General features: G+C 39.3%; 1 protein-coding gene across 1 annotated transcript; it reads left to right on the forward strand.

The window, feature by feature from the left end:
* Nucleotides 1-525: 525 nt before the first annotated feature.
* Nucleotides 526-23,936, forward strand: LIPN (lipase family member N). Its single transcript, XM_006058438.4, has 10 exons — nt 526-697; nt 1,988-2,103; nt 3,482-3,599; nt 5,540-5,738; nt 7,395-7,504; nt 10,690-10,826; nt 15,471-15,617; nt 16,518-16,589; nt 17,124-17,195; nt 22,140-23,936. The coding sequence occupies exons 2-10, from the start codon at nt 1,999-2,001 to the stop codon at nt 22,371-22,373; spliced, it is 1,194 nt and encodes a 397-aa protein (XP_006058500.4). The 5' UTR covers nt 526-697; nt 1,988-1,998; the 3' UTR covers nt 22,374-23,936.
* Nucleotides 23,937-24,901: the final 965 nt, after the last annotated feature.

A 24,901-nucleotide genomic window follows, 5' to 3' on the forward strand; every position in this document is an offset into this window, starting at 1 on the left:
ACAGTAGCATTGGCATATATACACTACTATATGTGAAGTAGACGGCTAGTGGGAAGGTATTACCCAGGGAGGTCAGCTCAGTGCTCTGTGATGACCTAGAGTGGTAGGATGGGGGTACAGTGGCAGGGGGACAGAGGCTCAAGAGGGAAGGGGATATAGCTGATTCACATTGTTGTACAGCAGAAACCAACACAACATTGCAAAGCAATATACTCCAATTAAAAAACAAATTTTAAAAAATACAAAAAGAAGTGAATCAGGAAGGCCTCAACTTGTCACCTGTTGCAATCAGTCGCTTTCCTGCACGTTGCATGTTACCTGGTGGCTGTCAGCACTTTCACGAACATTGCTTCAGTTGACCCTCATAGTGAACTCGGGTATTGAGAAGGTAGATGACTGCTAACTCTGATTTTGCCTTAGGATCCTGAGTACACACTTCCACATTGGCTGCCTTGTTTTGAAAATGTTGCTGAACCCTCCCAAGGGTGACTGACATTCAGTGGAAATGAGGATTCAGTCAAACAGGTTAACCTTGGTTGTGTGTCACTGTCCAGGATTTCTTCATTTCCTCGGGCTTCCTGTCTCTCATCTTTCTAGCTTCTAGCTGCAGTCATCATATCTCACTGTCAGAAGCAAAAGTTCAGAAGTCCCTCATCAATAAGGAGTCCTGAGGAACAGGGGAAGCTCTCTTAACTAGGTAAGATCAAGACTCAGAACACCTGGGAGGCAGGTGGGGCATGGGAGCCAGGGATAGGGCTCTGCACTGAGGCTTCCTGTGTTCCTGTCCTAGTTCTGTTGCCTCTTGGCGCCGTAACCTTGGACAGATCTTTAATCTCTCTAAGCTTTCGCTAGTTTCATTGATAAAATGAGGATAATAACAGTAGCTATTTCAATGGCATTTCTTCAATATCTAAATAACATACATGAAACATTTAGAACAGGGCCTGGCACAAGCTGAGCCCTCAATACACATTAGCTATTATTAATTTCAAAAATGGTTTTAATTACATAACATTTGTAGCTATAAAATCAACTGCAGCCAGATAGCAAGTTTATGGAAAGCTACTGAACTTCAAAAGTAAACTCTGAACTTCTCTAGAAGTCTGTCATTAAATTACTACCACAAAGTTTCTCTGATGTTACTCTTGCTCGTTCTTAGATTTAAAAAAAAAAAATAATGAAAGAGCTTACACTGCGATTAATGCTTGTCACTGATCCTCCCTACAATCCTATAAGGTAGGTTGTTTTATTATCCTAATATCACCAGCAGGAAAAACAAGAGACAAAGCTACTGAATAACTTGCCCAAGGTCAGAAATCTTGTTCATGGTGAGGCTGGACTTCAAATTCAGACCACTGAACTGCAGCTCCCCTTTGATAAGTACTCTGCATTGTGATGTTGGTCAAACTGCTTTGAGGAGGCATGCTTTTAAACTGTGCTAAGGAAGAGACACTGAACATTCAAATGTGCAAAATTTGCCTTTGGTTGTTTACAAGAGAGATAGTTACATCATTTTAAACTCACCATAAACCTGTTTTCACATCACTTGAAACTCACCATAAACCTGTTTGTTTGAAGCTTCATTGTTCATTGTTTTTGTTTATTTTGTGGGATGTTAGAGGAGCTTAAAGGATAACTCCACTTTTAGCTTCTCTATGGTGTGGAAACTTGTCCTCTGAATCTTTATATATCCTGGCAACTCACAGTTAAGCAAAGATTCAAATTAAGTGAAAATCCTGGATTAAAATAAGAGAAAAAATAAGCCTTCATACTAGTTCATTTCACATCTGGAACTGGACTATGTCAGGGCAGTTTCTATGTGAAAAAATAGATTAATCATGTTCAGAGTTGGCTCACTGTATTTACTCCCTTCCACACTGTCTCAGCTTTCTCAGGATGTTATTCAAGTTTTCACGGGGGGACTATTTCATTTCATTAATCACTTTTGACATATAACAATTTGTGGTTATTAAATGTTTTCTATCAGGCATTCCCACCATGTGGCTGTTTCTAACAACTGCCTATTTGATTTGTGGAACTCTAAATGCTGCTGGATTCTTCAATTTGGAAAAAGAAGCAAATCCTGAAGTGTGGATGAGTACTGTAAGTGATGGAGAATTCCGAAGAACATCAAGTAAAGCAAATTAATAGGTTGTAAGATTATTGAAGTTCCTGTTATAGCATAAAATCTCTGATATAGATTAAACATAAGTGATTTTTAGAGATTTTCTGGTGGCTCAGACAGTAAAGAATGCCTGCAATGTAGGAGACCTGAGTTTGATCCCTGGGTAGGGAAGATCCCTGGAGAAGGGAATGACTGCCCACTCCAGTATTCTTGCCTGGAGAATTTCATGGGCAGAGGAGCCAGGAGAGCTACAGTCCATGGGGTCTCAAAGAGTTAGACATGACTGGCAACTGAGCAAACACAGATTTTAAGCCCTCTGGACGATATATGTGACTGCCCTCTACTGGACTGTGGTTTTATTCCTTTGAACCAAGTGCAGTCTCACAGTTGACATTTGTATATATAAACGTCAATTGTTTTATATATATATGTGTGTGTGTGTGTGTGTGAGTCACTTTGCTGTACCCCTAAAACTAAAACGACATTGTTAATCAACTATACCCCAGTATAAAATAAAAACTTTAAAAAGATGTAATACCTACATTTTGTGTATACACAATGGAACTTTACTCAGCTGTAAAAAGAATAATGCCATTTGCAGTTATATTGATGGACCTAGAGATTATCATACCGTGTAAGTCAGAAAGAGAAAGACAAATAGCATATGAAGTCACTGACATATGAAATCTGAAATATGATACAAATGAACTTATCAAGAGTCGGACACAACTGAGCGACTGAACTAACTAACTAATGAAACAGGAGCAGACTCACAGAGAACAGATTTGTGGTTACAAAGGGAGGGGAACGGGGAGGGTTTGGGATTAGCAAATGCAAACTATTATGTATAGAATGGATAAACAACAAGGTCCTATCGTCTCCTGCCTAGCACAGGGAACTATATTCAATATCCTATAATAAACCGTAATGGAAAAGAATATGAAAAAGAATATATATAATATATATATATAGTGTATATGTGTATAAAACTGAATTAGTTTGCTATACACCAGAAACTAACACAAATTTGTAAATTAACTACATTTCAATTAAAATATGTCTATATGTACTTTAAAAGAGACAACTGACTTGAGAATATAGTTTTGTTAGAAGAATGGGTCAAAGGTAGATATTATCTCCAACTCCCCCAAAGCATTTACCACTAGCAGACATTTTCTAACAGTCTACTTATTTTTTTAATCATGACTTTATGTAGTAAATTAATCTCATTGTTACCTGGGGCTGCAGATTTCAAATAATTTACCCTAATAAGCACACACTAGCTGCTTTGTTCTAGCTCCTTTTGATAACCTTTAGAGAAAATGTGTAGCTAATGCTTCTATTTTTACTGAGCAGAGTGAAATCATCACCTATAATGGCTACCCCAGTGAGGAGTATGAAGTAACCACTCAAGACGGGTACATACTCAGCGTCAATCGGATTCCCCATGGGCGAAAAGACACTAAGATCACAGGTAAAAGACATGTCTATCTTGAGAAGGAGAATTGCACATGACTAAAATCTAGTACTGGCTGTTCATTAAGATAGTGACTGATTTATCAAAATTGGTTTGAATTTTGGATTCGTTTTTATACAGTTCACAGGAAGTCTCATTGTATTCCAATTCTCTGAAGGCAGGGAAGAACTGAAAATTACAAAGGGCAAGACTGATCTAGCTGACTGCTGCCAGACTTGCTTCTTAGGGAGTCAATGTGGAGGTGGAGCCTACCTTACATCAACTCGTTGCTTATATCTCACGTGAGAAATTGCTGTATTCCCATAAAGTGGATTTCCTCATTGTTGGAAAGAGATTGTGTATATGCGTCAATCCCAATCTCCCAATTTCTCCCACACAACCCCCTTTCTCCCTAGATATCCATGTATTTGTTCTCTACATCTGTGTCTCTATTTCTGCTTTGTAAATAAGATCATCTATGCCATTTTTCTTTCCTTCCAAGGAGTAAGCATCTTTTACTCCTTGGAAGGAAAGTTATGTCCAACCTAGATAGCATATTCAAAAGCAGAGACATTACTTTGCCAACAAAGGTCCATCTAGTCAAGGCTATGGTTTTTCCTGTGGCCATGTATGGATGTGAGAGTTGGACTGTGAAGAAGGCTGAGTGCCAAAGAATTGATGCTTTTGAACTGTGGTGTTGGAGAAGACTCCCGAGAGTCCCTTGGATTGCAAGGAGATCCAACGAGTCCATGCTAAAGGAGATCAGTCCTGGGTGTTCACTAGAGGGACTGATGCTGAAGATGAAACTCCAATACTTTGGCTACCTCATATGAAGAGTTGATTCATTGGAAAAGACCCTGATGCTGGGAGGGATTGGGGGCAGGAGGAGAAGGGGACAAGAGAGGATGAGATGGCTGGATGGCATCACTGACTTGATAGACATGAGTCTCAGTGAACTCCAGGAGTTGATGATGGACAGGGAGGCCTGGTGTGCTGCGATTCATGGGGTCACAAAGAGTCGGACACGACTGAGCAACTGAACTGATACCATTTTTCTAGATTCCATATATATGTGCTAATATAAGATATTTATTTTTCTTTTTCTGACTTACTTCACTCTGTATGCCACTCTGTAGGTCCATCCACATCTCTACAAATGACCCAATTTCATTTCTTTTCATGGCTGAGATATATTCCATTGTATACATGTACCACATCTTCTTTATCCATTCCTCTATTGACAAACATTTAGGTTCCTTCCATGTCCTGGCTATTGCAAACAGTGTTGCCATGTATCCTTTTGAACTATGAGGGAAATGTAACCACAAATCTTCCGAGAAGGGAGAGAGAAGAGTAAGCAAAGTATCTTCAAAGGCTCAGTGGTCTTTATTTACCAAATCATTTACTGTGATCGCTTTGCATTATCTCATCTCCCATCCACATTCAGAGGCGGCTAAAATCATGTTGCTTAAGAATTCAAGAGCTTCAAAATGAAAAATGGGAGTGAGATATGGGTAGGATTACCATATAAAATATGAGATGCCCAGTTAAAGTTGAATTTCAGATAAAGAGCAGATGAGTTTTTTATATGCCTTATTTTATGATATACTTATGTTAAATAGATAGTTCATTGTTAATATGAAATGCAAATTTAACAGGGCATCTTGGGTCTTTTTGTTTATCTTTATTTTTGTTTTTGCTAAATCTTGCAACACCAAGCATGATGAAGAGTTGTGGGGAGCCACTATGAAGTATAAAAGGAGAAACATTTATAGGAAAGACTTTGCTTAAGAAGGGAGGATAGAATTTGGGCAAGATTGGGAATTAAAATATATTTATTATGTGTCTCTTTTTGGTTTTGTTTTTTTCCAGTGGTGTGTGTGTGTGTGTGATTCTTATGTTTCTGAGATGCTTTAGTTGTTATAAATTTCTCTCTCTGCCTTCTTGCCTCCCTCTAGGTACCCGACCAGTTGTATATCTGCAGCATGCCCTGTTTTCAGACAATACCTCCTGGCTTGAGAATTTTGCCAATGGCAGCCTTGGATTCCTTCTAGCTGATGCTGGTTATGATGTATGGATGGGAAACAGTCGGGGGAACACTTGGTCAAGAAGACACAAAACACTCTCGGTGAACGAAGAGAAATTCTGGGCCTTTAGGTAAACTGTATCTAAGAAAGACCATGAACACAATTTGAGACAAGTCCTTTAAATATAATAGTGTGGATGGTATTAATAATAATGTATGATACTTGGAGTCACACAGTTCCTTGCAGTCTCTACTAACAGCTCAAAGGAAAGAAACAGCAGGAAGCTCTGATTTACACTGATTCTCAGACAAGTGAATTATCATTTCAACAAGGTCATTTTAGCATACGTTTCTATCCAATACACAGTATGTCTCAAACGACAGCTTAGAAAATTTCTGGAACAATGTATGCACTCATTCAGCCAATATTTACTGAGTGCCTGTTCTATGTACTGTTCTAATCCCTGAGCATTCAAGAGTAAACAAGCCTCCACCTTCATGAAGCTTATATTTTTATCCTAGTGATGCTATTACAATTTTTTTTCTCTTGGACTGTCAATTAGTTTTGCAAAGATGATGTATATCAGTACTATATTTTACCTACAGGAACTGTGGTTGAGAATGCATAGAATACCATTTTCAGGAAAACGCTAATATGAGATCTTTACAACCTTGTTAATAGGCAATAGGAAAGACTCATTTGACACGCTGACTGCTTGCTTTAATGAAAGTGTTTTCTGCTGTCATCAGAGAACAGGCTGATGCCTGCAGTGAGCATGCTTTCTCAGGCTTAAACTCCCTGGTTGTTTGAAGCCTGCTGCTAGAACAGAGCCATATTAATGAAATATTCCATACCTTATTTCTGTACCTACTGACAAGTTGGAAGGAAAGGAAGAATAGGCCAGATTGTTAGGGTCAGAGCTTTTGCCCAGGGACAAGCATCAGGAAATACTTCATGCAGCTGGTCCTTGGTTGGGAACTTGCAGCTTGTTTACTGTAAGGCATCACAACGATTCTCTTATACTGGAAAGTACCAATCTATATTTCCTCTCATGTTCTTTTAATAAGCAGGTGCTTAGTTTGTGAAGTACCTAACTCAACCATATATTATATAGGCATTTTTTGTTCTCTCAACATTTGTATTAATGTTGGCTGAACCAGTACTATAGGATTTTGGTATATATTGAATATAACCATATATGGACAGAAATAATAGTAGCAACGTCCGATTGAATGTCTAATTGCTGCTAGAGTCATTCCTTTAATACTATCCAGCCCCCATAGCTCCCCTACCATATAGCACTGCCATGCTCATTTTACAGATGATGAAACTTAAGCTCAGAGCATTTAAGTAACTTACGGAAAGCTACTCAGCTAGTACATGATACAATCATGATTTACAGTTACTTCCATTTTGAAATCTGGGTGTTAAATGGCCCTAAGCATCTTGAAGTTCCCTGGGAGAGACTGAGAGAGAGGCATGCAAACCAGGTTAGGTAAAGGGCAGCAAAAGAAATGCAAGAGAAGGGAGTGAAGAGGAAGAATGTCAAGACTGAATTTCAGAAAATGTAGTATACACAAGCCTTGAAGTCATTCCTGCTATTAGAAAGTAACACATAAAAGTGTAGGAAACAAAACCCACAATAGCCTACATGTAACTGGATAAATAATGAAACACAAACCAAGTAAGTGGACAGCACAAAATTCTGTGTATAAAAAATAAATGAGCAAGTGCTCTGTTTTGAACTTAGCTGCAAATATTTATAAGGTCCTGTTTTATTCTTCAGCTTTCATGAAATGGCCAAATATGATCTCCCTGGAATAATAGACTTCATTGTAAATAAAACTGGTCAGCAGAAGTTGTATTTCGTTGGACATTCGCTTGGTACGACAATAGGTATGTTTACGAGGGTCGACATTTTTACAAGGGTCAGAGCCGTGCAAGAGTTCACCTTGGACTCAGGAACAGAGTCACAGTTCTACATTTACAGTGTCCTTAATTGTATGTCCTGTGATGGGAATGTAATTCTAGTGGCTGTAAACCTGAATTGCAGAGACTGAGTTTGTAGGAAGAATCTTTCATCCATTTCCATCACTGCAGCACAGTTGTGATGGTGATGTAATTTGCCAGGAATTCCAAAGAAATATTTCCGAAGACTGAGTCTCTAGATCTCCTCCAGGCTGAAAGACTAAAGCCAAATGGCATGAAATATCCTTGAAGAATGTTAAATATACATCAATCATACCTTCCTCACAACCCACATGGAATATTAAAAAATAAAAAAGAGGGATTATATTCATATTTGAACAAATGTTAAAAGATAATAGTAATGTTTTCTTTGTGAATCAGAATGCAAAAACTTACTACAATAAGTAAATTGGGCATATACATTCAGTGTATGATTCATGGGTGGCACAAGTGGTAAAGAACCCGCCTGCCAATGCAGGAGACATAAAAGACACGGGTTTGATCCCTAGCCCAGGCAGAGCCCCTGGAGGAGAAAATGGCAACCCACTCCAGTATTCTTGCCTGGAAAATCCCATGAACAGAAGAGCCTGGAGGGCTACAGTCCATAGGGTCACAAAGAGTCGGACACGACTGAAGTGACTTAGCATACAATTAACTGTAAGCGGTGTATAGAAAGGTTTTTAAAAGTCCAAGAAATGTACTTTGAATGTATACTTCTTAATGGTTTCCCAAATTTTTTCAAAAAAGAAATCAATAATCTAGCTCCAAATAAAAATTTAAAAACCCTATACTACTAAAAATATGAATTTGTTATCAATCTTCCACTAAAATTTCTAATTTTAAGAAACTGGGTTAAATGAGAATGGACTCTTAGTTTGGGTGAAACTGTGTGAGAGATAATAAATAATCCTACATTACCACTATTATCATCAAGAACAAACATGTATTTACCAGTGTTTTATACTGATAAAGTGAAAATGAAAGTTGCTCAGTCATGTCTGACTCTTTGTGACTCCATGGACTATACAGTCCATGCAGTTCTCCAGGCCAGAATACTGGAGTGGGTAGCCTTTTTCCCCTTCTCCAGGGGATCTTCCCGACCCAGGGATCACACCCAGGTCTTCCGCATTGCAGGTGGATTCTTCACCAGCTGAGCCACAAGGGAAGCCTATTTATACTGATAGGCAGCTTACAAATTTAGGAGAGCTGTGAGGCTGTGAGCATTGTTTCCCAGGTGGCGCTAGTGGTAAAGAACCCACCTGCCAAGGCAGGAGACATGAGAGACCTGGGTTTGATCCCTGGATCAGGAAGATCCCCTGGAGAAGGGCATTGCAACCCACTCCAATAGTCCTGCCCGGAGACCCATGAACGGAGGATCCTGGCCAGCTACTGTCCACAGGGTTGCAAAAAATCAGACACAACTGAAGCAACTTAGCTTGCAGCATATGAGCATTAGAGAGAATATACTAAAGGAGTATCGAAGAACTAGTTAAGAGGACCCTATCCCCCCCACAAAAAAAAAAAAAACAAAAAACCTGCCACTAACAGGAAAATAATCATACCATAATTGCTAACAGAAGCATTTTTCTATGTTTAGGGCTTTTCATTCAGGACCTTTCCTACAATATCCCTCTCTAAGCTTTAGAACAAGCCTACCACTATCATTCCCATCTCATAGAAAAAGAAAACAGAAGTTCAAAGAAATTAATTGGCTCCTTCAAGGTCTTTTAACACATTAGAGATGGCACCCAAAATTCACACCAGGTAATCTTGACTTCACTGATGGGGTTCTTGGGTGCTGTGGAGAGATTGTATGGAGAAAGATGAGTTGAGTGTGACTAGAAAAGTAGGTAAGACTTAAATATGCTCTCATTACCTGATTGGCAGGGAAAATAGTCAATTTGATTATCAGGGCTCTGCATTGCATTTCAAGCATGACATTTTTCAGTGAGCATGATTTGCATCCTGAGCAGAGAAATTTCTGTTATGTGGGAAGGACCGATTCTTCACAGGACTTTTAACAAGTCAGGCCCAGCCCATTAAATACCACGTGGAGTAGGACTCTTCAGCCAGTATGACCATCAAAAACTTACCTCTGCACATTTCTAGACATCTTCTAGGGAGAGCTATTATGCCTGTTTCAGTTTTTGTATCAGTGCCCAGCCAGCTCCTTTTCTGGTTAAGACAGTTTCAATATTTCAACAGGAAATTCAGAAAAAAGCAAAAAACTTCTGCTATGGTTTTGCATAAACACACACACACACACACACAATGGAGGGGGGCCCAGGAAAGCACAACAGGGAACCGAAACAAAGAGAACCTCCACATAGACTTTCCTGTGTGGGCCTGAGCCCCACCACCTTCACCCTCATATTACTAGATACAAATGCAATGCTATTGCTTTATAAATGGAGATACTTGGTCCTTACTGGGACCATGGTGGACCTTTTGGAAGCAGAGAAGATTCTGGAGGTTTGGTAAGCATCTAATGAAGCAATGCAATCTCGTTCCACTCTGAGAAAGAAAAACTGTGCAATAGCTGTGTGTGTGTGTGTGTGTGTGTGTGCTCAGTCATGTCCAACTCTTTGTAACCCCACAAACTACAGCCTGCCAGGCTCCTCTGTCCATGAGATTTTCCCAGCAAGAATACTGGAGTGGGTTGCCATTTCCTCCTCCAGAATAGCTATATGTTGATGCATAAAGAGCCGATTGATTTACCTCCTACAAACTGATCATTTATTTCTAGAGGTTCCGTGACTCTGTCATCTCAAAGTTGGGGTAGAGTGACAATATACTGCCAGCACTTAGCCCCCGCTTGGTGGGGGTTGAGGGCATCCTCAGTTTACTTGGCAGGAGTTGCTTCAGCAATTTATCCCTAACTTTCCCCAACCAAGTTAAATGTCCAGAATAAGAAAGAAATGGAGATATGAGAGTAGACAGGGTTGAAAATAGATTAACTTTACAGAATAACTCAGAAGAGTTGCCCAATTCATCCCCCCCAATTGCTGCAGTAGAAGAATAAAATGAAAAAGGAGAGCTTCACTTTGGTTAGTAGAAACATTACATCACTACTCCTAAATTTAATGAGATTGTCTTATCTCGTGTTTTCTTAGGGTTTGTAGCCTTTGCCACCATGCCTGAACTGGCACAAAGAATCAAAATGAATTTTGCCTTGGGTCCTGTGGTGTCTTTCAAATATCCCACGGGCATTTTTACCAGATTTTTCCAACTTCCAAGTTCTGCAATCAAGGTAAGTTCTTCCTTTTGCCACAGTATATATGAGGATCTCCTTTTGGATGATAGACCCTTATTATTTGAAAATCTATGAAACAAAAGTAGGACATTTTGAAATCTGTAGATACCAGACTCTGGGGTCAGGTGCTGTGTGTGTGTGTGTGTGTGTGTGTGTGTCTATGTCACAGCGTCTACAGCTCTCATATATAACTCACTATACTCAGTTATTAACAGACCTGAGTATAAGTCAGAATTTCTAGCTGAGCTGACTGCTACGGCAGTTTGCTTGTTCTGTTCTTGTTCCGCTGGGCATGTCAATGAATTCACAGTGCTCAAATGAAAGACATTTTTCGATTTGATCGCTGATGTCCTTGACTTTGATGTTAGATAAGTTGGAATAATATACCCCTTTCCATATGGGAGCTTGCTTCAATTTACTAAAGCTAAAATGCCAAAGCCTAAATGTTTTACAGCTGAATTATTCATTCAACTATTTATTGGTTATTTTCCATTGGTTGGAAAACTGGTTTGATGGTCAATTGTGAATTTAAGACTTTATCCATTAAAAGTTTTTCTCTGTTTGCTTTTTGTTTCTCTAAAAAGCTCATTGACTAGTATTTTATCAAGATTGCCCCTTAAATGTGAATTGAAGGATAAAATAAGTTGTGGCCAAAATGAGATCAAAGAGACAAGTCAGGATATCAATAATTCATTTTTAAGATGAGATCCTGGTTTGTGGTGGAGAGGTAGGAATGGGAAAAAAAAAAAGAATTTGTGCGTTAACACAAGGAAGAACTTTCATGAGCCCTAATGATTGATTTGATAGTAGGTTTTTGGTATTGTTTAATAAACTTAGTTCTAGGAGGTCTTCTAGGTCTTCAACTTCAGCTGATCAACTTCAGCTTCTCTACCGTCTTCAGGTGATAGAGGCATAGATTTGAATTACTGTGATGTTGAATGGTTTGCCTTGGAAACGAACCGAGATCATTCTGTCACTTTTGTGGTTGCACCCAAGTACTGCATTTTGTTTTTTGTTTTTGTTTTTTTTTTTTTTAGAATTCCAATCACATTTTATTTTTTTTTAATTTTTTTAAATTTTATTTTATTTTTAAACTTTACAAAATTGTATTAGTTTTGCCAAATATCAAAATGAATCCACCACAGGTCTCTTGTTGATTATGAGGACTACTCCATTTCTTCTGTGGGATTCTTGTCCATAATAGTAGATGTCATGGTCATTTGAATTAAATTCACCCATTCCCGTTCATTTTAGTTCACTGATTCTTAAGATGTTGATGTTTATTCTTACCATCTCCTGCTTGACCACGTCCAATTTTCCTTAATTCATTGCTCTAACACTCCAGGTTCCTATGCAATACTGTTTTCAGTATCATATCTTTTTGTTCTTTTGTACAGTTCATGAGGTTCTCACTGCAAGTATACTGGAGTGATTTGCCATTCCCTCCTCCAGTGGATCATATTTTGTGGGGAAAGACTAGAGATCTCTTCAGCAAATTGGAGATATCAAGGGAACATTTCACCCAAAGATGGGTACAGTAAAGGAGAGAAACAGTAGAGACCTAGCAGACATTGAAGAAATTAAGAAGAGATAGAAAGAAAACATGAAAGAACTGTACAACAAAGATCTTAATGAACTGGGTTAGTACATTGATGTGGTCATTCACCCAGAGCCAGACATTCTGGAGTGCGAAGTTAAGTGGGCCTTAGGAATCACTGATGTTAATAAAGCTAATGGATGCAATGGAATTCCAACAGAACTATTCAAAACCTTAAAGGATAATGCCATCAAGGTGTTGCATTCAATATGTCAACAAATCTGGATGACCCAGCAGTGGCCACAGGACTGGAAAAGGTCAGTCCTCATTTCAATCCCCAAGAAGAGTAGTACTAAAGAATGTGCTAACCATTGGAAAATTGCACTTATTTCCCATGCTAGTAAGGTCATGCTTAAAATATTGCATGCTAGGCTTCAGCATTATGTGAGCCAAGAACTTCCAAATGTCCAAGCTGGGTTTAGAAAAGAAAAGAAACCAGAAATCAAATTGCCAGCATTTGCTGGATCATAGAGAAAGCAAGGGAATTCCAGAAAAAAGGTCTACATCTGTTTCATCAACTATGCTAAAGCCTTTGACTGTGTGGTCATAACAAACTGTGGAAAGCTCTTAACGAGATGGGAATACCAAACCATCTTACCTGTCTTCTGAGAAACCTGTCTGTGGGTTGAGAAGCAAAAGTTGGAACCCTGTATAGAACAGCTGATTGATTCAAGATTGAGAAAGCAGTATGACAAGGCTGTCTGTTGTCACTCTGTTTGTTTAACCTATACACTGAGCATATCATAAGAAATGCCGGGCTGGATGAGCTACAAGCTGGAATCAAGATATACAGGAAAAACATCAACAACCTCAGATATGCAAATACTGCCACTCTAATAGCAGAAAGTGAAGAGGAACTAAAGAGCCTCTTGATGAGAGTGAAGGAGGAGAGTGAAAGAGATGGCTTGAAACTAATATTAAAAAACCTAAGATCATGGCATCCAGTCCCATCACTTCATGGCAAACAGAAGGGGGGAAGGTGGAAGTAGTCACAGATTTCCTCTTCTTGGGCTCTAAAATCACTACAGATGGTGACTGCAGCCATGAAATCAGAAAGTGATTGCTTCTTGGCAGGAAAGTTGTGACAAACCTACACATGTGTTGAAAAACAGAGACATCACTCTTCCAACAAAGATCCGTATAGTCAAGCTATGGTCTTCCCAATGGTCATGTACAGTTGTGACAGCTGAACTGTAAAAAAGTCAGAGAGCCAAAGAATTGATACCTTTGAACCGTGGTGCTGGAGAAGACTCCTAAAAGTCCCTTGGACACCAAGGAGATCAAACCAGTCAATCTTAAGGGAAGTCAACCCTGAATATTTGTTGGAAGTACTGATGCTAAAGCTGAAGCTCCAGTATTCTGGTCATCTGATGTGAACAGTCAACTCATTGGAGAAGTCCCTGATACTGGGAAAGATTGAGAGAAGAAGGAGAAGAGGGTGTCAGAGAATGAAATGGCTGAATGGACATGAACCGACGCAATGGACATGAATTTGAGCAAACTTCGGGAGATGGTGAGGGACAAGGAGGCCTAGTGTACTGCAGTCCATGGGGTCTCAAAGAGTCAGACATGACTGGGCAACTGAACAACAGCAACAATAAACTTAGGGATTCCCAGGTGGCTCAGTGATAAAGAATCCACCTGCCAATGCAGGAGATGCAGAGATATGGGTTCAGTCCCTGGGTCAGGAAGATCCCCTGAAGGAGGAAATGGCAGTTCACTCCAGTATTCTTGCTGGGAAAATTCCATGGACAGGGGAGCCTAGAGAGCTACAGTCTATGGATTTGCAAAGAGTGGGACACAACTGAATGACTGAGTACAATGCTTCCCTCATAGCTCAGTTGGTAAAGAATCTGCCTGCAATGCAGGAGACCTAGCTTAGATTCCTGGGTCGGGAAAATCCCCTGGAGAAGGAAATGGCAATCCAGTCCAGTATTCTTGCCTGGAAAATCCCATGGACAGAGGAGCCTGGCGGGCTACAGTCCATGGGGTCACAAGAGTCGGACACGACTTAGTGACTAAACCACAATGTAACTTCCCTTTTGTGTGATTGATAGTTCTATTTCAAAATGTGTTGGCATCCATTAATTTGGGATGTTTTCTACATTGGGGCAGAGTTAAGCAGGCAAACTGCTGCTGCTAAGTCACGTCAGTTGTGTCCGACTCTGTGCTACCCCATAGACAGCAGCCCACCAGGCTCCTCCATCCATGGGATTTTCCAGGCAAGAGTACTGGAGTGGGGTGCCATTGCCTTCTCCAAGCAGGCAAACTAGTTAAAGTAAATCCAGAGATAGACACATGTATCACTAAGTATACCTGTTTTGCATATGTATTGCTTTGCCTACATAGGTCAGGTCTGAGGTAGGTATTTCCCCTAATTTATCTCAGTTTCTAATTCCCTATTGTCAAACTCTCTGCCAATTTAAGTCCCATTCTCTACTCCTACCCCTCCATAATATCTGTTGCCCCTAGAAGCTCCAGTCATTCCATCGGAGATCCCCACCCAAGCTTGCTTTTATAAACTCTAGAAGTTTTAATCACGCTGTCGCCCATGACATCATTTTCTTCTATCCAATGGCACCCTCCCTTCAGTACACTTCCCTCTACTTTTTAGCATGAAAGTCACGCACTCTGGTACACTACCAGAAAGGTGATGTGTACATGGGTAAAACCCTGTTTTTCTTTCCTAATCAAGGCAATGTTTGACCTTAAAGGAGAAACTGTTCTACTTCTCTTGCCAGTTAATGAGAAATATAGGTAATCCCTGATTGGACTGATGTCAGGGGAGCTTTCATAATGGATAAATTAGCTAATCTGGGGCTGAAGATCATTGCTACCATCTCCTTGTAAATTATGTTTGATATTCCCTAGGTAAAGATTGATTTATAAATACTTTTCCAAAATAACTTGGTCTCCTTGAGCAAAACAGGAAAAAAATAAATGAATATAAATAGATTCCTAAGAAGTCTCATTCCAGGGTGAAGGGAATGTCAAGAAGTCTGAAAATGATTCTTGAAAGAATAATTGTTTTTTATTTTTTACAGAAGTTGTTTGGTACCAAAGGTTTCTTTTTAGAAGAAAGTATAGGGAAGTCACCTTCTATCAAAATCTGCAACAATATAATATTATGGGTGATATGTAGTGAATTTATGTCTTTATGGGCAGGATTCAACAAGAAAAACATGAATATGGTATGTATAATGATTCGAGGGCCATTTGATGCTTTTAGAAATTCCAGCTTTCCTTTGGTTCTTCTTTTTGTTTTTTATTCATTTATTTTTGGCTGTGCTGGGTCTTTGTTGCTGTGCAGGCTTTCTCTGGTTGCAGGCAGTGGGGGTTACTCTCTAGTTGAGGTGCATGGGCTTTTCATTGCAGTGGCTTCTCTTGTTCTGGAGAACGGGTTCCAGGCACGCTGGCTTTAGTAGTGTGGTTCCTGGGCTCTAGAGCACAGGCTCAATAGTTGTGGCCCGTGGGCTTAGTTGCTCCACGACGTGGAATCTTCCCAGATCCGGGATCAAACCTGTGTCTTCTGCATTGGCAGGTGGGTTCTTTACCACTTAGCCACCAGGGAAGTTCCCTTTGTTTCATTTTGATGCATCTATCATATTACATAAATTAATGCAGTATTCTTAACTCATTTTAAAGGCAGAGATTTTCTCTGCCTAGAAGATTAGATATTCAGTGTGAAGACTGAAGAAGAGAATAGGCAGCTTCATCCTGTCATCTCTGGTCAAATTTAAGCTAATAGTTGTCCAACAATAGGTAGCAGTTTCACATGTTTGGAATTAGCCACCACTTACTATAGTCAGCTTGATTTTATAATATAATGCATTAAAAAATAAAATAAAATCCTAGGAAAGAGGCTTTAAACTTATTCTTTGTGCCCTCTCTTGTTGGGTCACGTTAGCCTCAAATAAAATGCACCACTTGAAACATATAAGACAGCGTGGAATGGAATGGAATGGATTCTGCCTTGCCATTCTACTGCAATATTTGTTTATTCATTCTTAGCATAATTATTCTCTGCTTCTTAAAGGCACGGTTTTTTCATTGGGTGGTCATTGCTTTAATATGTTTTGTTTTATCTTCAGAGCCGAATGGATGTGTATATGTCCCATGCTCCCACTGGATCATCAATACAGAACATCCTGCATTTAAAACAGGTAGTGTCTTTGTCACGGAAAACCATTCCCCTTATTTTCTTTATATTTGAAAGGACAGAGTTAGCATGTCTGTTCTAAGAAGCTTGGCAGGTAGCTTCTATTTAACCTTTTTCTGCATCTTTATAGTTGCATTTTCCCAGATTTTAAGAGAAAGAACAAGGTATGTGCAGACCAAGTCGGTCACATAAATGAATCCCATTTTCAATACGAGCTTGTAAAGTAGGCTCCGAGCCGAAACTAAACATAAAGTTGGAGAACCTCAGAAGAACTGAGCCTTCCCCAGAGAGAAATACCTGCCGTTTGATTTCCCTCAGTGAGTCTTGGGTTCTCACTAGCTTTTCCTTCAAACCAAGGAATTCATTGCCTCCCTTTCTCTTGATATTGTTTTGCACACTGATAAAATTTATTTATATCCTCCGGTGATGCAGAAGCCTTATTTTCTTCCCAGCATACAGTATACTTTTCTAAGATTTGCTATTAACAATCGTAATTCTTATTCTGAACACTACTTTTCTATAAAACACTTCATTCCAGCTTTACCATTCTGATGAATTCAGAGCTTATGACTGGGGAAGTGAAGCTGAAAACATGCGTCACTACAATCAGGTGAGTTACTCAGAGCAACCCTAGAAGGCTGGCTTTGAAAAATTATAATGATAAATTATTTGACAGTAAAAAGAATCCTAGCTGGCACTTGGTCACATTCACATTGGTAGACAGAGATTTTTCAAAGTGTATTTTAAATATTTATTTATTTCAAAAAATCTAAAAATAAAAGAAGTATATACTAAGGAAGTTAAATCGTTTATAATCCCTCCACCCAGAGATAACTAGATGGATCAATATTTTGTTACATTTCTTCCAGTCACAACATCACTACTTTTCCACAACTTTCAATCTTGTTTTTTACTTATAGTCATAGCAAAACATAACTAATGTTGCAAGAGAGATTTTTAATATAATTTTAATAGCTGCATAATAATTAAAATTGTGTGATAAAATTTATATAGTAACTGAATACATACTTATTGACACCAACAGAAAAAAATAAAATTGCACATAGAAGTTAAGAGAATTATCCACTTGTGAAGAGTTGAGTCTTAAGGCATCTTTTTCCCTCTAACTTTACATACCAAAATTTATATATTCATTTAGCCATCCAGCAGCTGGGCTTCTCAGTATGAACTAAAAACGTTAAATTAAATTTTTCCTTTATTTTCCCAAACTGGCATACTTAAAGCTATGGGTGCAAACATAGGTCAATTAAATTGTTTCTGGACCTCAAATGAGTCAATCAAACCAGTCAATTTCTCAGTTTTTGTTTAGTCAATAGGTCATGTCCAACTCTTTTGTAATGCCATGGGCATTAGCCTGCCAGGCTCCTCTGCTAATGGAATTTCCCAGGCAAGAATATTGGAGTGGGTTGCCATTTCCTTCTCCTGGGATGTTTTCCACCCAGGGATCGAACCCGTGTCTCCTGTATTGTCAAGTGGATTTTTTACTGCTGAGCCACCAGGGAAGCCCTCAATTTCTCAGTAACAGATTGAATTGTTAGGGAAATGAATCTGCTAGCTTATAAGACAATGAGTGTGGTATATAATTATATTATTTTTTATTAGCATGATTAAGATGTGGTTTACATACAGTATAAGTCACTGATTTTATATGTTCAACTCAGTGTTTCAACGAATATATCCATTCATGTAACCATATCACAAGCAAGATATTGAACATTTTCATTACCCACAAAAGTTTTCTCCTGTTTCTCAGACAATATAAATTCACAGATGCATATATTTGCAAATGCTTAGAAAAAGGCCAAAAAATAAACAGCACATGTTAAAGTGATAACTCTCAAGAAAAGGAAGAAAGAAAAGGTGAAGTGGATGCACACAAAGGAGTAAAAGGAGGCTCTTATTTTGGATTTCACACACTTTTGTTCTTTTTCATTGTTTTTCATGAACATGTTATATTTATATATTGTTTATATTTACAAGAAAATAAGACCAAAAAATCACATATACATAAAACTATTATTATCAAGTTCTCTTTTTTCAGCTTTATTGAGGCAAAACTGACCCAAAAGATTTAATATTGAAGTGTATGATGTGAAATATTGAGAGTGTAAATGTTCTCAGAATTTACAGTTAGCTAGCTGGGCCTACCCTACTCCAGGCCAATTCTATTTTATTTGCTTGCAATTTTGTATCATTGGAAGTCAATTTTTATTTTATTTTATTTTTAATTTTATTTTATTTTTAAACTTTACAACATTGTATTAGTTTTGCCAAATATCGAAATGAATCCGCCACAGGTATACATGTGTTCCCCATCCTGAACCCTCCTCCCTCCTCCCTCCCCATACCATCCCTATGGGTCGTCCCAGTGCACCAGCCCCAAGCATCCAGTATCGTGCATTGAACCTGGACTGGAAGTCAATTTTTATTCCGTTCTCAACACTTTGTCCTCTTCATAAGTTCCCAGCACAACCTCTGTGTCCATTCTATGTTTTCTTGAGAATAAAAAGATTAACTTATATAAGCCTTATGAGGGTAGGAATTTCCTTCCGTTTTGCTCACCAGTATTGTCCCAGCTGGTAGACTAGCTGGCACTTACTAGTCCCTTGATAATCATTTGTTCTATGAATGAAATTTCTTAACTTCCCTCTAATCCATCTTAAAATCTGTCTTTTTGATTCTGTCTTTCCTTTCACTCTCAGAATATGATGGTCCTCTTATCCAAGTTATCCTGTCCTTTGTCCTTGACCTCATCTCTTCTCATCTATTCTTACTGGCTTCTCTCTCTATCTTAAATGAACAACTGTTTCATACAAAAAACAAACAGAAACCCTTCCCTCAAGCCTTCAATTCTATCAATCCATGCTTCATCATTCTGTTTTTATCAACATTTTTTAATATCTAAAAATGTTAAGTATCTCTACTTCTCCACTCACTCCTGAACACTGGAAAAGGTAGTTTGAGTCTTCATCTTTTTATTATAGCTGTTCTATTTAAGGTACCTTCCCTGGTGGCTCAGACTATAAAGAGTGTCCCTGCAATGTGGAACACCTGGGTTCAACCAATGGATGGGGAAGATCCCCTGGAGAAGGAAATGGCAACCCATTCCAGTATTCTTGCCTGGAAAATCCCGTAGATGGAGGAGCCTGGCAGGCCCCAGTCCATGGGATCATTTGTGGCTTTTAATTGCCAAACTTAATTGCCTATTCTCACCTGTAGTGTTAGTTACCATAGACTCCTTACAACTTACCACCTCGATTTGGATTTCCATAATGTAACACTCCGGTTTTTTTCCCTCCCTTTTTGATTGCTCTCTTTATCCTCTCACTAGCTACTCTCTAACCCTCACCGCTCTCAATTATCAGAATTCTCCACAATTCTTCCCATATCGCTCCCCTTTGTGTTTGAATAATTTAGCCATCTCTACAGCTTCACCTGAGGGCTTCACTGGTGGTTCAGTGGCAAAGAATAGGACTCCCAGTGCTGGAGACGTGGATTCCATCCCTGGGTCGGGAAGATCCCCTGAGAAGGAATTGGCAACCCACTCCAGTAATCTCGCCGGGGAAATCTCATGGACAGAGGAGCCTGATGGGCTATACTCCATGTCATCACAGAATCAGACATGATTTAGCAACTAAACAACAGCTTCAGTTATCCTTCTCTGAGGATAATCCAAACTGCCTGCCTAGATTTTTTTCAGGACGCATTCCCAACAAATTTCTTCTTCAAGTCATCCCACAAACTAGGCAGAGCTATGAGAAATTACCCTCCCTTGTCTCTAAAACTTCTGAAGGATGCCCAACTGCCTAACCCTGGCATTTAGACCTTGACTGTCTCCAGTCTTATATCTTACTGTATTCCCTTACATAGTTTCTTTTTGGGGTGCACTGGGCAGCTTATCATTCCTGACCATGAAGCACATGCTCTATCTGCCTGCCCACCTTCATCCTTATCTTTAAAATACAACCATTCTTCAATGAAAATGACAGTGTTAGTTGCTTGGTTGTGTCCAACTCTTTGCAACCCCTTGGATGGTAGCCCAGTAGTCTCCCCTGTCCATGGGATTCTCCAGGCAAGAATACTGGAGTGGGTAGCCAGGCTCTTCTCCAGGGGATCTTCCTGACCCATGAATCAAATCCCAATTTCCTGCATTGCAGGCAGACTTTTTACCATCTGAACCACCAGGGAAGCCCTTCAAATGACTGCTCTTTACATGAAACCTCAGTTGAAAATAATTTCTTCTTTGTCTTCACTTCCATCGTATTTGGGGAATGTTTTATAGCATTTAACATACCCTCCTTTGTATCAGATCAGATCAGTCGCTCAGTCGTGTCCGACTCTTTGCGACCCCATGAATCACAGCACGCCAGGCCTCCCTGTCCATCACCAACTCCCGGAGTCCACTCAGACTCACGTCCATCAAGTCAGTGATGCCATCCAGCCATCTCATCTTCTGTTGTCCCCTTCTCCTCCTGCCCCCAATCCCTCCCAACATCAGAGTCTTTTCCAATGAGTCAACTCTTCGCATGAGGTGGCCAAAGGACTGGAGTTTCAGCTTTAGCATCATTCCTTCCAAAGAAATCCCAGGGCTGATCTCCTTCAGAATGGACTGGTTGGATCTCCTTGCAGTCCATGGGACTCTCAAGAGTCTTCTCCAACACCTCAGTTCAAAAGCATCAATTCCTTGGCGCTCAGCCTTCTTCACAGTCCAACTCTCACATCCATACATGACCACAGGAAAAACAATAGCCTTGACTAGACGAACCTTTGTTGGCAAAGTAATGTCTCTGCTTTTGAATATGCTATCTAGGTTGGTCATAACTTTCCTTCAAAGGAGTAAACATCTTTTAATTTCATGGCTACAGTCACCATCTGTAGTGATTTTGGAGCCCAGAAAAATAAAGTCTGACACTGTTTCCACTGTTTCCCCATCTATTTCCCATGAAGTGATGGGACCAGATGCCATGATCTTTGTTTTCTGAATGTTTAGCTTTAAGCCAATTTTTTCACTCTCCACTTTCACCTTCATCAAGAGGCTTTTGAGTTCCTCTTCACTTTGTGCCATAAGGGTGGTGTCATCTGCATATCTGAGGTTATTGATATTTCCCCGGAAATCTTGATTCCAGTTTGTGTTTCTTCCAGTCCAGCGTTTCTCATGATGTACTCTGCATATAAGTTAAATAAACAGGGTGACAATATACAGCCTTGACGTACTCCTTTTCCTATTTGGAACCAGTCTGTTGTTCCGTGTCCAGTTCTAACTGTTGCTTCCTGACCTGCATACAAATTTCTCAAGAGGCAGATCAGGTGGTCTGGTATTCCCATCTCTTTCAGAATTTTCCACAGTTTATATGCAAATATTTATTTAGCCATTTTGCCTTGTTCCTTCACACTCCTTGAATATAGGGGCCATTGCATGCTGTCTTCCTATGGTCATTGTAAATACTCATCTAGTAGTCTGTCTACTTATTTGAAGTCAGTTGTTGCTCTGAGGAGCTTCCTGTCATGAATGTCCTTTCTCTCTCTTTCGTAGAGTCGTCCTCCACTATATGACCTGACTGCCATGAAAGTACCTACTGCTATTTGGGCTGGTGGAAATGATGTTCTTATCACACCCCGAGATGTGGCCAGGATACTCCCCCAAATCAGGCATCTCCGTTACTTCAAACTATTGCCGGATTGGAACCACTTTGATTTCATCTGGGGCCTTGATGCTGCTAAACGAGTATACAGCAAAATCATAGATTTGATGAAGTCATATCCCTAACTGCAATATACCTACTTTTAAGATAGGAGTTGCTTCCAAGCCCATAAGAGGCTTTGGGGAAATACTAGTCTACTTAAGTAGCAGTGAGATGTACACCGGCCTCCTTCACCGTGTTGCTTTTGCCGAGGTGTTCTCTTATCACGGCATCCCAGCTAGGAATTATTCCAAGTGTGCTGCTCTTTCTCAAGCAAATGTCCACATCTGAGCTCTCAGAATCTCTTCCTTTCAGTCAGAGCCAAGTCCATGCTTTTCATCTAAGAAGCCCTAGCAAACTCTTCTCTGCTAACTGTACACTTCAGGGAAGAATTAAAAGAGGCCTTTGTCTTTCTTATTTCAAATATATATAGTGGCTTCATGCAAATAATATCCACTCCCCATCCCCTCTTTTCAAAGGATTGAATGTAAGCATAGGAGTGCTGGCCTAGGAAAATCTTGTCTGGGGGTCATTTGGGAAAATATTTCAGATGGCTGTAATCTGTGGCTTTCTCAAAATCACAGTTAGAGCAATAGTCGAATGGTCATCTAGTAGACAAGCCATGAAATAAGCCTGATCCACATCAAGCTTGAAAAGAATAGCAGAATGGAAAATGAACCAAATCAAACTATTCCCAGAGTTTTACTATTTCAAGCTGGGGGATTGGGAGGGGGTTGCGGAGACAAGATTGAGGATGACTAGGATAAACTGAATTTCTAGGTGTTAAAATTATTCACTGTAGACTACTGCCTTTAAAACAAGGTTAAATTGAATAAAGCTTTTTGAAAATAGTGTACTAGAACTCATAGACACTAGTCTTATGTGATAGCATTTGAGAGCTCATTCTTTCTTGTTTTGCTTTAAAGATAAACTAAACTGATCAGCCATTATGCCTTCATTATCAAAGTAGAATTTATACTATTGCATTCATACCCTTTAACATTTAAAGCAGCTTTCTGAAAGCCTAACTGAGGACCAGAAGAGAGGCACTAGGAATTCTAAAGTTGTGCTTTATTTCAGTCTCTAACTGATGCCAGACACTGAGTCTAGGACTCAGCACAAAGTTCCAAGAGTAGCAGGAAGTTTTAGTGTCAGTTCTATATTCCTGAATGAATTCATATAGGAATGAATTCCAGGTGCGAACCTGGAAAAGACCTTTCCTTCCATGAAGATGTAATTAATGGAAAACTGTCTATGAGCCTCAAGGAATCATAAATTTAATAAATAATGCACAATACATACTATGAACGGTTTAACTTAAAACAGATAACTTAAAAATATTTGCATGCAGGGTCAAGGTCTTTGGATGCTGAATACCATACAATCATTCTCCAATAAATAATCAATAACTGATCATTTTTAGTTTTAGTGTCTTTAAAAGGGATGACAATTTTTTAAAATTTGGGAAGCAAGTTTAAATGAAAATCCTTTTATATCTTTATAGTATTTATTTACCAAGATTAAACTAATTTTATCACAGTTTTTAGTGATTTTTATTGAGCTCATTCAAAGATTACATGGTAGTTTTCATACAAGCAATACATTCTGTTTTGTGTGCATGCATACTAAGTTGCTTTAGTCATGTCTGACTCTTCGCAATCTTATGGGCCGTAGCCTACCAGGCTCCTCTATTCATGGGGATTCTCCAGGAAAGAATACTGGAGTGGGTTGCCATGCCCTCCTCCAGGGGATCTTCCCAACCCAGAAATTAAACCTGTGTCTCTTACATCTACTGCATTGATAGACAGGTTCTTTACCACTAATGCTTCCTGGGAAGCCCACATCCTATTTTAGTCACATTTAATTAAATTAATCAAAACTCATTGATAGCTATGAGTTATCAATAACTCAACTGATAGAACAAATAGGTAAGACTGAGAACAGATAATCTATCTCTTAGTAAGCATATGACTCAACTGGAAAGAGTGGAAGGAGGTGACTGTAATAGATTAGCCTGCTAATTATGACTATTTAAGAGGCAATGGCCATCAGTTAATATGTTTACATAGAGAAAAAAGGGCGTTGGTTAATATAGGAATCTGGTTAAGTGAGGGTCAATTAAGAGAGCTTCAGTAGGATTTGCCCTATTCAGCTACTGCTACAACAATCCTGTGCAATAAACAACTCAGTGGCTTACAACAGCAAACATTTATTTTTTTATGCTCACAAGTCCACAGTTTGGCTGGTGTGGCTCCATTTTACACAGATCACCTGGGCTTGGCTCAAAGCTGTAAGCTGGGTCCTGGTATGCTCCATACATTCTCTTCATTCTGGAACTAGCAGCCCTCAGGATTATGTTCTTCATGTGACAGATCCAAAGAACACAAGATGGTGAACAAGATCATGCTAGAATATTTAAACCTCTGCTGGTTCACATGCCTTCAGCTAATTCGGATCACAAGACCAAGCCTTACCGCAATGATGCAGAATAGTCTGCTTCACCTACAGGAAGAAACTGCAAACCACATGCCAAAAAGTGTGGATATAAAATGCTATTATACAAGAATGAAGAATTGGGGAAGATACTCCATTCTACCATACATAGGCACAAAAT

This window comes from Bubalus bubalis, chromosome 23 (genome assembly GCF_019923935.1).
Source record: "Bubalus bubalis isolate 160015118507 breed Murrah chromosome 23, NDDB_SH_1, whole genome shotgun sequence".
NCBI classification, from domain to species: Eukaryota; Metazoa; Chordata; class Mammalia; order Artiodactyla; family Bovidae; genus Bubalus; species Bubalus bubalis.